This window comes from Podarcis tiliguerta, assembly GCF_965153285.1.
Source record: "Podarcis tiliguerta genome assembly, chromosome: 1".
Classification (NCBI taxonomy): domain Eukaryota; kingdom Metazoa; phylum Chordata; class Lepidosauria; order Squamata; family Lacertidae; genus Podarcis; species Podarcis tiliguerta.
Genome location: NC_139534.1, coordinates 39,089,810 through 39,105,856, shown reverse-complemented (window position 1 = coordinate 39,105,856; position 16,047 = coordinate 39,089,810). Strand labels below are relative to the sequence as shown.

Below are 16,047 nucleotides of genomic sequence, written 5' to 3'. Positions count from 1 at the left end.
TGCCTAGGAAGCTTAGTTTGGTCAGAATTGAGGGTATACACTTCCAGAGTTTATGCTAACTACATTACTTCTGGTAAAATGAGCCACCATAACCATTAGAGGGCCGTGAAAATTTGTGTCTCAGGCTTTTTAGACTCGTTTACCCATGTACTGTCTGAAACCAAAGGGGCACATTGGCTGCCAGATGGATTTTTCCCCCCAGGTTTCCTACCCCACTAGTACCACAAGCAAAAGGTGAAAATCAAAAAAGTTTGGAGAACATTAAACAAGGGGGAAATAGTATCACATTATAAGAGCCATTTTGAACTGTATTCTGTAATAGCATGTGGGAGAAATAATTTCCCCAGAATTTCATGGATTCAACATAATTTCACCAGTTTTCTCCAGTTGGCTTTTCCCAAGATCATTAAAAATAAATAATTCTTCATTAAAAATAAATAAAACTTCATTTCATACCTCCAGTTTCAGAAAGCTTGCCTCTGTAAATTTTATCTTCAACCACATCTGTCCAGTACAGTAAGCTCTGATTGAAGTGAAAATCAAGTGCTATTGTATTTCTCAAACCAGGAACTAACAGGCTGTAATCCCGTTTCTGTAGATCGATCCTTCTGATCTCATGCCGAATAGAGAAAATTATGAAAGCTTCAAATGGATCTGGGAATGCAAAAGTATTATTTGTATAAAATATAATGATTATATCATTATGGTGACAGTAATAAAAAGGCATTCATTAGACTAACTCTGACAGAATATTATAACCATAAAATACTTATGCATTACATTTCTTGTAGTATTTTTTTCTAAAATACACATTGCCACTTAAATCTAACCTTTATTCAGCTACAACAATATTGATCTGACACTGCAAAAGTGAAAATTAGATTCAACAATCTAACTGTGGTCTGAAGTTCTAGTAGCAGAAATTTATCATTGGTGACAGCTCAGAAATATTCACAGCAGAATCCTGTACATGTCTACTCAAAAGTAAAACCAACTGTGACCAATTGTGCTTTCTCTCATGTAAGAAGTGCAGCCTGGCAGAGCAATCCTCCACCTCAAGACAAGGGAAGGAAGCAATACAGTTCTCATTTTGCTCTCTTAAGAACCTTCCCCTGTGCTTTGCTATCTAGCCCTGAAGGACTGAGCACTTGATTGATTTATAGTAGAAAGTGTGGGGCAATTCTTCTATTGTGGGAAAGGAAAAACATGTCCTTTTATCCTCCTGCAACTTCACTGCATTTGTAGATGAGTTTTTAGAAAGCACTTCATGGCACTTATCCATTCTATCCCACTACCTCCAGATGTCTAGGGCTCATTTCGCACCTTTTCCTTCTCTCCCCTTCCCATAATTTACACCTTCAACATCCCATGTTTCCTGGAGGCTACTAAGCATGTTCAGTCCTTGCTTATTTTCATTTTATGAACTAACACATAAGCTCGTTAGTCAGAGACTTCTGCATAACTTGGGTATACACGTATGCCAAAAACACGACCTTATCCATGGGTGGGTTCATTTCACCGACAAACCGACACACACATACAGTGAACAAATGGGGACTCTTTACAACACTTGATTTCTCTTTATAGAAAAAGAGTAAAAATAGCAAGCAGCAACAACAATGGGGATCCACAGCAAAATGCTGTGGTGCATCCCCTGCTACTAACAGGCAAACTTCTGTTCAAGACTCTAGGCAGAATGGAAATAGTGTTCCAGAAACTTCATATATGTCAACATATCTTCAGGCTCAGCAACAACCTTACCTAGGTTTACCAAAAAACAGGAGAACAAAATAGGATAAATAAAAATTGTATTACTTTTATTTGTAAGTAATCACCCATCTAAATTCAACATCCATTTGGAATGAGAGGAAAATTGGAGATGAATTATATGTACAGAATATTACAGTGTTAGATGCCTAATGGCAGCAGCTTCAAACCCCCAACACTAGCCCTGAAGTTGTGAATCATAAACCCCTTTCCTCAGTACAGATGTAAATGTATGGGGTTCTTTGGTGTAATCTAGGCCAAAGGAACTGTTGGCTTAATCATGTATGGATGTCTCAGGGTAGATGTTGCTTGCGGTCTGTAAAAGAGGGTGTGCTGTTATAAGAGTTGTAAAGAATTCTGTTTTATTTTGTAAAAAAAAGTTTATAAATGTTAAAAGGAGGTAGACCGACTATGTTAATCCAGTGTTCCGCTCATTACTACTCAAAAGGGCAGTTACTCCCACAGTGGTCAGAAGAAAGATTATATAATCCCCAGATTATACACTATGGATGTCCCCCCATGTGAAAAATGCAAGTATAAATAATCAGATCTGTATTTCAAGCTTTGTTAATTGAATGGCAATTTGTAAATCTCTACAATTTGTGAATAAACGTTCAAAACCCTTTTAATCTAGGTGTTTAAGAGTTAAAGATGAAACAACCAGTGACTCATACTGCTTCTCCAAAGTGAATAGGCCTTATTTTGGTTCCCCTATATTTTCATAAATGGAGCTCTACAGTAGTGAATAGTCTGTAAATGTCAACTTACCGATATTAGCACAGCTTTCTCCATCTTTATTGAGCTTCCAACCTTCATAACAGGAGCACTTAACGGTATTTTTATGCTGTTCACACACTTGGCTGCACTTCTGGTGTTTGGCACAATAATCTATGAATTCACAGGTTTTATTGTCTGAGCTCAGGTACAATCCTGGTGAGCATGAACACACAATTCTACCTCCAGGAACTATTGAGCACTGGTGGCTGCAACCGCCATTGTTAAGCAAGCATTCATCTGCAATTGAAGAAAACAAAACAGAAGTGGGTGTTTTTCAGACATAAAATGCAGACTAAAAGAAGGCTACCAGATCTGTAGTAAATTGTACTGGATTGAGACTAGAGAAAATTAATGTATAGAACTTCTCAGGAATCAGTATAAATAAATTTCACTGCATCTTTTATTAGTGTTGGAAGGAAAAGTGGAGTATGTTACCACACATAAGGATTTTTGCTTATACAGTGGTACCTCTGGTTACAAACTTAATTCGTTCCAAAGGTCCGTTCTTAACCTGAAACAGTTCTTAACCTGAGGTATCACTTTAGCTAATGGGGCCTCCCGCTGCGCCGCATGATTTCTGTTCACATCCTGAAGCAAAGTTCTTAACCCGAGGTACTACTTCTGGGTTAGCGGAGTCTGTAACCCGAAGTGTTAGTAACCTGAGGTGTTTGTAACCTGAGGTGTTTGTAACCCAAGGTACCACTGTAAAAGGTACATTGGGTACCATTCTAGGTCAGAATAAAATGAATACAATAGGACCACGTGCAACATCACAGTGCAAAAAGCCTACCCTCCAAATGGTTGTCTACAATGGTAGGGATCACAAATGGTCTAGAGAACATGCATAGGTCATGGCAGGACTTGCCTCTCTAATCCCTTCACTGTATCACTTTGACAGTGTGAAAATTATCACTGAATGCAGAGTTTGGAAGTCTGCTACAACCATCTAGAACTGGGAAAACGAAAATTGTGCAGATCCATTTCAGTGAAATGTTGTGCAATTTCAAGTGTAACAAGGAAAGGGATAATGAAAAGCTCAAGTGATAATGCACAAAGCTTTCACAATATTAATGTTTCCAAAGGGCAGATGCAAGTATACACGATAAATCTGATAAAGGGAACTTTTTAATATAGGAAAGAGCATGAAGTACCACAAAGGACATCTTCATCAGATCCATCCGGGCAATCTCTTATCCCATTGCAGAGCTTCTCCGGCTGTAGGCAGATGGAAGTTTCATTTGCGCAGGGGTATTTTGGTGGTCCGCACATATACCCTTCACAATGATCTTCATCAGAGCGATCCTCACAGTCAATGTCCCCATCACACAGCCATGCTTTGCTAATGCATCTCCCTTGAAAAGAGAAAAATAAACACACAGAATCAGACCAAAAGCAAATGCAGGAAAATATTCTGAACAAAAATGTTCGGAAAAACTTTGCCTTGTATTTTAAAATAACACCTACAACAAAGTTGAGAACAGCCATTTCCTGCCCCAATGTCAAATTTAAAAAGCCTTTGATGGAACAAAAGTGCACGGAAGTAATTCAACATTTTATCTGTCCGAGGAGAGTATATAGAGAAAATGTGTGCGTGTGTGCAGTGTTATTAAAAACATGAGCTTTATTCCTCTTCCTCTTTAGTGCATTTTTAAATGCAAAGGAGGACGAAATTTTATGAGAACAGTTACACTTTGCAATGTGACTAGGTAAAAACAGAATTCTGAATAAGAATAGAAGTGGTAACAAAGTATCCACCCCCCGCCCACCCCCAATCCAAGATGAAACTGAAACAAATTTGTGAAATATAATAATTTTTGAATAATCAAAAATAAAAAGGGGTAATCTATGATCAGTTGTTTAGATAGAATACTTATAACCAGCTTCATATCTCTGAGACACTATCAAATAGGGTTGCCATGTTTCAAAAAGTTACCACAATATCTGGTATCAAGTGTAGAAATGTCCCTATAGGGACATGCTTATTCAGGTGACATTTTCTGCCTTCAGCCTTTGCTATTTTTTCCTTTCTTTCCCGAACTGCCATTTTTGTTTAAGCAATATTAAAGTATAAATCTGAATTATTGAGATTAAAGGCAAATACTGAGAGTTATTACGCTCCTAAATTTATTTCAAGTCAATTGAACTGCCGAAGCACTGATTTTGTTTTAATCGCCCTTCCGTGATCATTTTGTAGTTAGCTGTATCTCAATCCCGGTTCAAACATGAACAGTGGCACTGGGGAATCTGCTGTTTGGCGTTAGTGAAGCTCTATACAAACAGAGACACCATTACACTATGGCTTACTATGTCAACATGTGGACTCTTGGAGGGGTTCTTACAGCGGCTTTGCCATTGCCTCAATCTGTCTTACTCCTCTGTCATGCTGAGCTAGGCCAAGGATTGGCTTAGAATATGGTCTGAATCCAGGATCATGGTTAAGCTCTCTCCACACTGACCACAAGCTGTAGCCAAGAAACTCAAGGCAATTGCATGTGTCCTGTTGTTGTACATGAACGAACTGCACATGTGCCCATTTCTCTGCCTGTTTCCATGCTTTCTTCACATGCTTTTCATGAAAATCCTTTTGCCATGAGTTTAACTATCTTGTAGGTACTAGTAGTAAAAGGACAGTAAATAAAAAACTGGAAAAACAGGACCCCCAAAGCAGAAATTCTAGCCATCCATGACAGGTAACTTTGCTCCAATGACTCTAACAATCTCCCAGCTTTAACACATAACCTGTAAGGTATAAATAATTTAATAATATTGACTGACGTAGTAAAATAGTATACAACTGCACTTACTGCTAACTAATACAGTGGTACCTTGGTTCTTGAATATATTCTGTTCCGGAAGACCGTTTGTGTTCTGAAACATTTGAAAACTGAGGAGCAAATAGCTATCTGGAAATTCAACTGAGAAAACTGAAAAACACAAAGCGGAAGCTGTTCGACCTGAGGAGCGTTTGAAAACAGAAGCATTTACTTCCGGCTTTTCATCGTTCGGGTTCTGAAACATTCGTCAACGGAGACGTTTGAGAACCGAGGTACCAGAGTAATATACAATCATAAACTCAAAAAAGCTTAAGGAAATATTTCATGGTGCTAAAAAAACCTATTCCAACATTGGACAGATTCCATTTCATATGAAAAGAATTATCCAGAATCCTCCCACTTTGCCTCCATTAATTTAAGCAGTTCTGTAATTTTCCTTTTCCTTTTCTCTTGTTGTCTACATCATTCCCATTAGCTGATCCATGCCCAATGCTCTGAGTATAGTACTATTGGTCCTTATTCAACTGTAAATGTGCAGGTCTGTCAGATAAGTAATTAGGGATGGACAAATAGGTTGATTTTGGTTCTCTGTTTCTTAAATTCAGTTCTTACATTTCCACAGCAATTTGTGTGTGTGTGTGTGATTGTTTTTTTAAAAAAATTCCTCCTGAGAATTCATCAGCATTTTAGTGCTAATTTCTCTCAACGCACAAAAATGCAGTTTTGACTACTATACAGACTTTTTCAATCAATTTCCCCTAATATTATTAAGCATCTTTGTGTGCCATTTTCACTAATATATGCATTTATATGCTTATTTTACTTTGCTACATGCATTTTTTTCATTGCATGGTTGGAGAACTGCACCGCAAAACTGAGAGAAGTGCAATTTGACGGATGGGTGTGTTTCTCCTCTATCTCTGGTAGTAATTATACCTATAAGTTATTTAACAGAAAGAAAGTATAGGGGGAAGGAACCCTCCTAAACAGCTGATATGTATGTGTTCTTTCGTGTAGGGGCTATAAACTTCAAGCCCCAGTTCTTGCATCATGTTGCAGAAACCGTGTGTGCAGCATAAATTTGCATGTGCAAGTCTTTATCGAGCTAGCGCAGAAATGGGGAACCTGTGGTTTTCAAGCTGTTACTACACTCAAATGCCCATCAGAAGAGCCATTGGTTCCCCATCCCTGAGTTAGGGGGACCTTTGTTGGGTATATCTACATCTACATCCTAAGCTGGGCCATGATGATTATATTCCAGAAAAATACGTAACATTCCCTTAATACAAAACCACCCGTCTGTGAATTTGGCACCAGAAGCCTCCCCAATAAAATGTTTTTGGGGAGGGGGGAGGTCACAGAGGCAGCCCTGGGCCAGTGGAGATGGTAAGAGGAGGAGACTGAGCACCAGAGAGGAGTTGCCAGCCATTGACACCACACTGCTGCCTCATTTGGCTCCACACTCTAGCTCCCAACATCCCTGTTTCAAGCATACATCATGTGTGCATCATCACCCCCTCAATCTTCTACTTAAGTTGGCACTTCTGGAGAGCCTAATCTTTCCATTTCAGTTTCTCTTAGTTTCCTATTTTTCTGTTCATCAATCTCCATATCAGTTTGCAATATATATTTTTAACATAAAAGCATTTTAGTGTAATATACACACCTTTGTACACAATTTTCCAGAATATACACATTTTTATGAGAAAAATTCCCTAATAAAATGCATTTTGGTATATTATTTTCATTAATATATGCAATGTTATGCACACTTCCCCCAAATACACACTTTTTTGTTGGAGAACTGCATCACAAAATTCAGAGAAGTGCATATTTTGAAAGCTAGCTGTGTTTTCTTCATGTGTTGTTCCAGGAAGTATGAATTCCTCCCCATCCCTACTCAGTGGCAGAAAAGCTCCCCAGATCTGCAAATGAACAGCAGCTGTTGTCTCTAACTAAATTCAAACTTTTACAACTGCCAACAGGCCCCATAGTGTCTATTTCTAAGATGATTACATTCATCTTTCCCTGCTACATCCCTCTCCTCATTTTTTCCCCTTGTTTGATCCTGCCCCCAATATTCTCAGGTCTCATCCAACATCTCACGATTGTTAATTTTTCAAAGTTGTTCGTATTTCCTCCTCTGTTCTCTTCAAGTCTGTTGCTTTGTTGGCTCAACATGAGGTTTTTATTTAATTGCCCAGTCTAGGCCAACAGAGAGCTAATGGAAGCCACTGATGCCAAGTAAATTGGAAATAACCCAAAGTAAATTGAGTTTGCTTCCATAATAACACACTGCCTCAATTTTGTTTTATAGATATATACACTTTTAGAATAAGTCTACTTCCTTGACTTCTTTTTCACTTTCCCCCTATAATTTATATAAAGATGACAAAATGACATTGGTGACACCATTCTCTCAAAATTTTCAGGCAGGACTTCCGAATGGTATCTGGTCTAACTTTTGACAGGTCTGAACAGATTATTAACAGGGATTGTGGATGGATATTTCCTTCTGGCTATAAAAACACAAATATCAATTGGGTAAACCAGCTGCTGTTACAATTTTTAAGTTCTTTTTAAAAAAACAAACTTACCTTAAAATATGTAAGTTAAAGGTATCATGTTGTATAGCTTATTTTAGACATGTTTTAAGTATTCCTGACATCATATAGCATATATGTAGTACAACCCATTTTAATGTACTTTGCATGTTGTGATATTTTACTTGTATGGTTGTTGATTTAATTTTGTTCAGGTTTGTGACCACATAAGAGATATGTTTAGACTTCTTTTCACCTTAATGAAAAGAAAATAATCTATAATAGAATATTCTTCCTACACTCTGATAGGCTAGACACTTGCTATTATCTAAAACAAAATGCATATGTGAGCACATTAATCTTTATTGCACTACCTAGGAAAAGGCCTACAATTAAACTTTTATTGTTATGCATGTTTTGATACTTATTTCAATTTGAATGTATTTATGAAAAAAAAGGTTTTTTCCCCCCTAGACATTGTTTTATTCTGTATTATTCTCTAAATAACTGCCCTATAGTAATTCATTCTTTGCTTTTATAGCTGTTACATACACACAGCTTCTACCTGCAAAGCTTTCAATCGTTTTGAAATATTTACACTATGCTATATTTCTTATTTAATAGCACTCTTTGCCAATTGCATCTGGAGTGTTTTACATTGAAATAATACAATGAAATAGATAAAACCACATCAAACAAAACTCCAAAAATAATTTTAAATGAGGGAGGTCATTGTAATTTATAAAATAACAGAGCATAACTGTGTGTATATATCAGCATTTCTGCTCATGGGGAGTGACACTCACTGTGCATGAACAAGGTCTACAAAGATAATAAAAAAGAAAATATTTCAAGCAGTAATGTAACTTTTAGTCATGCAGTCCCTGGGAGTTTGTCCCATGGGCCACAGGATAGTATCAGACCTCCCTTCCAAACTTCAGAAAGATTTTGGATCCAGTGTCCCTGCCAACACAGAACCCTCCGTAACCCTGGCAGATACAATGTTGGTATGGCCAGCAGTTCTCCAGATCTGACTCCAACTTTAAGCGAAAAGCAAATAGCAGCATTAAAGAGAAGCATGACCACTTTTATACTGGCAGAGCCAAAAATTATCTCTGGTTTTGGCAATATAAAATTGGTATATTGCTTTGAAATAAACAAATATTACTTTACTCTTAAACATTTTTTTTGTACCTGTGGTCTTGCAGGAAAATTTTGTTTTAGCGTCACATGGGCGTATGGTTCCATTACAGAACTTTTCGTCGCTGCCATCCTCACAGTCCTTTTCTCCATCACAGCGCCATAAGTCAGGAATACAGTTTCCATCCGGGTGGCACTGAAATTCTTTCCCATTACATCCTCCAAGAGAGGCTGTTTCTAAGATGATAATAATAATACAAATAGATGATCAAGATGACAAATGTCTCTGTGAGAAACCTGTTCTAACACAGACACTTCACTGGAGATGCTATGCCAAATCTATATCTATCTATCTATCTATCTATCTATCTATCTATCTATCATCTATCTATCTATCTATCTATCTATCTATATCTATCTATCTATCTATCTATCATCTATCTATCTAATGTATATCAGCAACTCCTCTCTGATCCTACATATGCTTATGCAGGGCAGCTGAGCACAAGCAAAGAAAAAAGTAGATTCTCCTCCCCACTAGTGCCTGAAATCTGCTCTATACATGATCAATATCAGCAAATTGCATGTCGAGACCCCAAAACCACCTCTCCTCAATGAATGAGACACAAGGACATGGATATTAGGTTAATATTATTGCAGTTAATAATTTGGTCATAATTTTATTGGTTACAGAATGTGAGTGGTATTGGCTTAGGCACTGGAGTTGACATGACTATATTTGACTCCTGCCTGTCATGCAGGGAGTCCGGTAAGGGTCAACCACCGATAGGGGGAGCCCCGTCGATGCATACCAACTCAAGCTCCCCCTGGTGTTCCTGTCAGGGTCGTGTCATGGCCCTAGCCCCCGACCCGGGCTTCAGACGAGATCCACACCCCCGGATTCTTTTAACGGAATACCATTAAGCTTAGAGGGGCAGGTGATGGCCACACCTCCCCTCCCCCATAATAAGATCAACCAATGCCTAACCACCAAATCTTATAAAGTTGTGACGATTGCTATGAGGTAGGCAAAAACCAATGGCCCATGCCAATCTGCCAAGTGGAAAAATTTCTACCAGGCCCCTCAATGGCGACCAACCGCGGTCCATAGCAAGGCCAATGACGAAACCTGTAAATTAGGAAGGGCGGGCGGAAGTTTGAAGAAGCAGGAGGATTGGCTGGCTGGGTGATGGCATGGCAGGGAGCCTCCGAGTGACATGGGACTCAGTCCCCCGTCCCCAGAGGGGAGTTGGTGGCCACGTGGTCCACCACAACTCCTCCCCACTGTTAAGTGGAATGGATTTCCCAATAGTCCACATGTCTCCATTAACTGCAAATAAACAAACACAACTGTAACTGCCCTTTGCTGGATACTGAGGTGAGATGCAAATGGGGGGTTGTGCTACACCCCTCTCATGTCCTAAAGATCTCAGATTCAGTGAAGTGGGCTTTTAAAAAAAATTAGTTTCCCTTCAGTGGATTAGAATGAATTGTGAAAGCAATTTTGACTTCCTAGGGTTTTAGTGCCAAAGTTCAGTGGAGCAGGACTACATGATTCAACCCATCCTGAGACCACAAGATACATGGATGATATATCCTGAGATACATGGATGTATAGCTAACCAGTGAGTAATAGAAATATGGTGGGTGGGAGTACTCAAGCACCCTACACTATTCAGAGATCCAATACATTCTGAAGACCAAATAAGCAACTTGAGGCAAGTTGAAGGAACAACTTCTGGCTATATAATTATTATCATTCTTTTCTTAGAATGGGTTTTATGTATTCTTCACCCCTCTTCTGTTGTTAACCAGACTGTGTTCTCTGTGGGATTAACAAGAATGAGATGAAACAGGATAGGAGCTGCTGGTCAAGTATTATTTGCTTATACACCATTTATTCTGATTTCACCCCAGTTGTAAGGAGGGAGAGACTAGTAGATTGACGGGACCTTCACCTCCCACTACTCTGAACCATGTCTTATACTTCTGCCACAAAGAAGTGTATTTTAATTAAGTTCATTCTTGCTCCTCCTTCCTCTGTGATAGTCACAATCCTATGCTTTCTTTAAACTTGGAGACATCCTTTTCAGTTACTAATTTTCTTTACGCAGTCTATTGATGCTGAGAAGATCAGAAAACTGTTGCACTGATGCAACTTGTTTCTTTATTTTACTCAAAGACTGAAAGAACTTCAAGGCTACCTATGGTTGTTTTACAAAAATGTTTGTACCATAAATTTAGCTTTTGCAAGGTTTGCCAATGTAATTGCTCCTAGTTTTCTTTGAAGTTTTATACTGCTATTTTGTGATGTTACTTTGAGGTAATTTCAAGCAACCCTTGCTCAAAGTCATCACATCATTGAGTTTCAAAGCAGGGAGAAATCTGTGCTTGCGGCTTCACAGTGAAGTGTCCTTAGCACTACATACATCATATTCCACAACACGGAATTCAAATGTTTATTCATCCACGACTTTTCAAGCATAAAGAATGTATGCTGCTACCCTGCGAAAAAAGCTACTTATGTGGATATTTGCTGAAATTATAACGAAACTGACTAGTTTCTATCATATAATAATATTTGGGTTTTCAGGCATCTAAAACTTAAGAGTGTATGCGTTGCTTATTTCCAAACTTTCCAGCACATAATAATATTCCAGTGACCAGCCATTCATAGTCATGGATTTATGTGGGACTTACAAGTGGTAAACTGCATGCAGAACTGCACTTGGCAAAGACATCCAAGCACATCTTACAGCCTATTTGTAATTAAGTCACTCAATTTTCTCTTAACTCAGCAGTCTCCAACAGCAGCCAACTTTCCTGCTGTTGACAGAATGCCCTGTTTGGAACCTGGTGACACCAATCAAGAACAGTCACTTTTCTTCTTGGGAAGGCAGCTTCCGAAGCAGCTTGAGTTAGTGGTGCATTATGCAGACTTCCCTGCTGCCTTGCCTTTCCCCTCCTCATAAGTAGAATGACTCAGCTGTCAGAAGGTCAGGTAAGCTCTGTCACTCCACCTCACTACCTGCCAAAGATGCAGAGCCAAGTGTCCTACTATCTACAAACTCAGACAATTGCTCTCTAGTTTTTTTCACCAGGAAATCGTTCTTCCTTTGTTTTTCTGAGGCTGTAGCTAGATTTGGATGCCCGAACTCTTCAGCCTTTGTTGTTCTTTGCTTAGGAGTGCCCCTGTTGGCCTCCACTTTGCCCATGGCTTCCCCTTTCATAAATATGTTAAACACTGCACCTTTTTCCTGAACATTTGCCCACTTTCCAAAAGGCATTTACTATTTCTGATCAACTCCTTGAAGCATTAGGTTGCTTGCTTGCTTGTGCCCTCATGTCCCAGTAAATCCTTGTCATGGTCACTGAATGAGAATTTCACTTTGCTTCGGATTTATGATGCTACAGAGGATCCCCACTTTCACTCTTTTGTCACAGGTTTCCAGCAGATCATAAAAGGAGTCAGATTTCAGCACTTTCCCCACCACACCAGTTGATACTGAAGCATCACTGTGCAAGTATTATTTGATCTGTACTGCATCATTTATCTCACTCCTCAATTCTGGGACAAGCCTTCAGTAATTTGTCTTATGATCTGCCTTAAAAAAGAAAAAGTTTATTCAAAAAACCCTCTCCCTTTGTTACTCCTGCTTGGGTATCTCAGGAGACCCCCCTGCTACCTAGAACAAAGCTCCCAACATTACCCACATAACATAAAAGTTTTATGTTACGTGTAACATAAATGTTTCTGGGCCAGTTCTGCCAGATGAACATCAGCTTCCCCTTCAGCAGATCAGAGGCAGGGCTACAAAGAGAAATGATTTTCTTAGCACCAGATTAATTTACTCCACTTGTTTAATAAGGGCTTATTCATAGAATGAACATAGGAAGTGTGGGAACAATATACCTTTTGAACAGAGCACAGGCAACTTTTACACTGTTTATGAAGCTTTGCCTAAATGTTGTGGAGCAGAGATGCTTAAAATGAGCGTCTTCTTCAGTTTGACACTATTCATGTACAGTCCACTCGGGGAGGCTGTTTTCCATATCCCAGCAACACCTGAGGTGCAATTGGCAGGGATATTTGAAAATACCTGATCTGTTGTGGCACTCACAATCTGAACTGCCCTGCTATGAGATTTATTTAGCCTTGTCCCTGATGATATTCTATGTCCAGCTGAGAGCAGTCTAATTTCAGTGGATCTTTCGCCTGACCATTGATTGCAATGATTGTTCTTGGCACTCATCTTGGGAGAGGGGGAAATCACATGAACCTGCTCAAACACTGAAGTTACAGGACTACACTGACTGGCTCTGGCTTTTGGCTCTGGCTGCATGTTTGGCAATCATGTGAAGTGCCCCTATGCACACACCGAGTTATGAGCAAATGACTCCTCCATGCAAGGGAAACTCCTGGGCCGATCAGGAACACTACTTTATTATTTTATTTTTATCTTGCTTTTCAGACAATTATTGTCTTCCAATTGCATGCACAATTTTTAAAAAAGAATGAGAAGCCCTGCCACAAACTAAGTATGTGTAAGAAGTCCTGTTGGAGCAGGCCAAAGACCACCTAATCCGGCATTCTGATCTCACAGTGACCAAGAAGATGCCTTGGGGAAGTGCACAAGCAGGGTGGCTTTTGTAAATTAAAAAGAGAAAAATGAGATACGGAGATCCTGTCTTACAAGCTTAAAGAACAATACACTTCGGGGTGAAATGGGGAGGAGAAACAGAGATGCCCTTCAGATGTTGGCGGGCTCCAGCTCCTGTCAGCCACAGCCACTATGGCCAACAGACAGGGTTCATGGGAGTTGTAGTCCAATAATTTGGGGGATCTGGAGGGCCACAGATTCCCAATCCCTGTTTTAGCAATTCAATGTGAAATGGAAAGGAGGGAATTTACATTCTTAGTTATTAATAATCAATTAAAATGAAATAAATGGAGTCTACTCAACAGCGCCTCAGGATTTTCTTCAGCCAGCACCTACTTGGGTTTCTAGTCTTTCCCCAGTATGCATTACATCTTTCCTATACTTAAAAGAGCAACATAATTCAGTGCAAACAGAAATGTCTGTATAAAGGGCAAACGGGATTTTATAAAAAGCTGCAAACCAGATTTTAAGTATAGTATTTAAAATCACATTCTCACAGGCAGCTTGGCCTCAAGCTAAAATGTAGCCTGTGGGTAAGCACAATTATTTATAAATAATTCATGTTGCTTTTAATGCTTAAATATTAATTCTTTTGTGCTAAAAGCATCAGGATAAGGGAAATCCGTGAGGATAAGTTGTGATTTTTTAAATGAAGATTTCAATTTGTGTATGCATATGCATGTATTTGTCCCTCAAAGCCTGCCTGGTTCTCCAGCACCTCATACACTGAAAGCATAAAGGGGGGGGGGGATGATCTGTGCTTCTGGAGCAGGGCGGTTCAACCTCTCAGACCAAATGGGCTGCAAGAGTTCTTTGACACAGAACCCATGGGCCACACAATTAATTAAATTTCTGTATCTTAAATAAGAAGTCATTGCAAAGCATACTTCTCAGAAACATCATTTCTGTCAATGGCCTTGATAGTTTGGCTTGTACAACATTGCTGTTTACCATACACAAATTCAATCCAAGCAGATGAAACCCGAGAATGAAGAAAGTTGTAAATTCACTCCTTCATATGAGCTTGCATTCTTTGAATGGATTTTTACAGATCATCTTAGATAGTAACATCATACAATATCTATTAAAGTATTTATATAGTGCCCTTCAGTCCTGAAAGGGGTCTAAAAGACAGTTAATTACCATAAACATACACCTCAATACAGTGAAAACTGAAAGCGCTGGAAATATATAAACAATTACTTTAAAGATAGCAAATAATAATAATAATAATATGCATTTAGAAATTAGATTATAAACCACTGAAAAATAAAAATGTTTTAGTTGACACTTAAAAACTACAAATGATCAGAGAGGGGGTCAGCCAATTTTCTCTAGAGAGAGTTACAGCTGCTGTGCTACAACCGAAAAAGCATGGTCATAATGAAAATGCTCCCATCCTTAGCACGTGGTATATTATATTTTGACTTTTTTTCTAATGGAAGTCCAGAACATTTACTAAGATTTGTTAACAATCCTTCAGATGTTCTGAGTTGTGTACATCTCTTATTTTATACATTTATACCGGCCTAAATTTTGAAGTTCTTCAATACCAAATACCATATATGCGTTGATTCAGTTTAGCAGTACATTCTCATGCATGTCTACTTGGCAATGGGGAAGAGAAATTATATAAAATGCCAACCTTCCTTGGTGCAATTTGGTTTGTTTTCATCACTGAAGTCTCCACAGTCGTTGTCCCCATCACAAGCCCAATGACCCGGAATGCATCTGCCATTGGAACATCTGAACTGATTGTCAAAGCATGAATGAGCACAGTTCAGTTCATCACTGCCATCCCCACAGTCATCATCTGTAAAAATGTGTAAATATTTTTACTCATGCCTTAAAGTAGTCTTGCGAGCTATAAGCAGAAAATAGAATTTAGGATGGGTTCTCACTTCAGTTTAACCAGGCTTTAATTCATATTATTTTCTCCTTTTCAAATCAAAGTTCATACACACTCAACAAGCTAATAATTTTGTACATCTAAGTGAATAAAAAATCTCACCTTTAAACAATGCAACTAATACTACAGATAGTACACATATACATGTGTATGCACTTGGCTCACATAACCATTTTCTTTATCATGAGACAAGAATATATGGACTGTGAATGTGTGTGTGTGTGTGTACTGTCATGTAATACATTCCCTAGGTGATGGGGGCCATGTGCATTTGATGCCTCCCAACATGTAGAAGATCCTCACTTTAGGAAGTACTGAAAAAAAGCCCAAGTGAATCAGAACAAGAGGCTTAGATATAAACCACGACACTTGAACAATCTGAGAAAATTTCCAGAGTAAGGACGTTTCTACCCCTTCCAAATGAGACTCTGCCCTCCATGTAGAGAATAATTACTTCTTTACAATGCAGACTTTCA

General features: G+C 38.8%; 1 protein-coding gene across 3 annotated transcripts in view; it reads right to left on the bottom strand.

Moving 5' to 3' along the window:
- The window catches only part of LRP1B (LDL receptor related protein 1B), a 728,211-nt gene that overhangs the window by 156,093 nt on the left and 556,071 nt on the right, over window positions 1-16,047 (bottom strand). For all 3 annotated transcript variants that reach the window (XM_083404224.1, XM_083404226.1, XM_083404225.1), the window contains 5 exons: window positions 15,308-15,475; window positions 9,056-9,238; window positions 3,696-3,896; window positions 2,536-2,781; window positions 457-654 (listed from right to left, as the gene is read on the bottom strand). In XM_083404224.1, coding sequence (XP_083260350.1) covers window positions 457-654; window positions 2,536-2,781; window positions 3,696-3,896; window positions 9,056-9,238; window positions 15,308-15,475 — 996 coding nt within the window. The remainder of the gene's footprint in view (window positions 1-456; window positions 655-2,535; window positions 2,782-3,695; window positions 3,897-9,055; window positions 9,239-15,307; window positions 15,476-16,047) is intronic.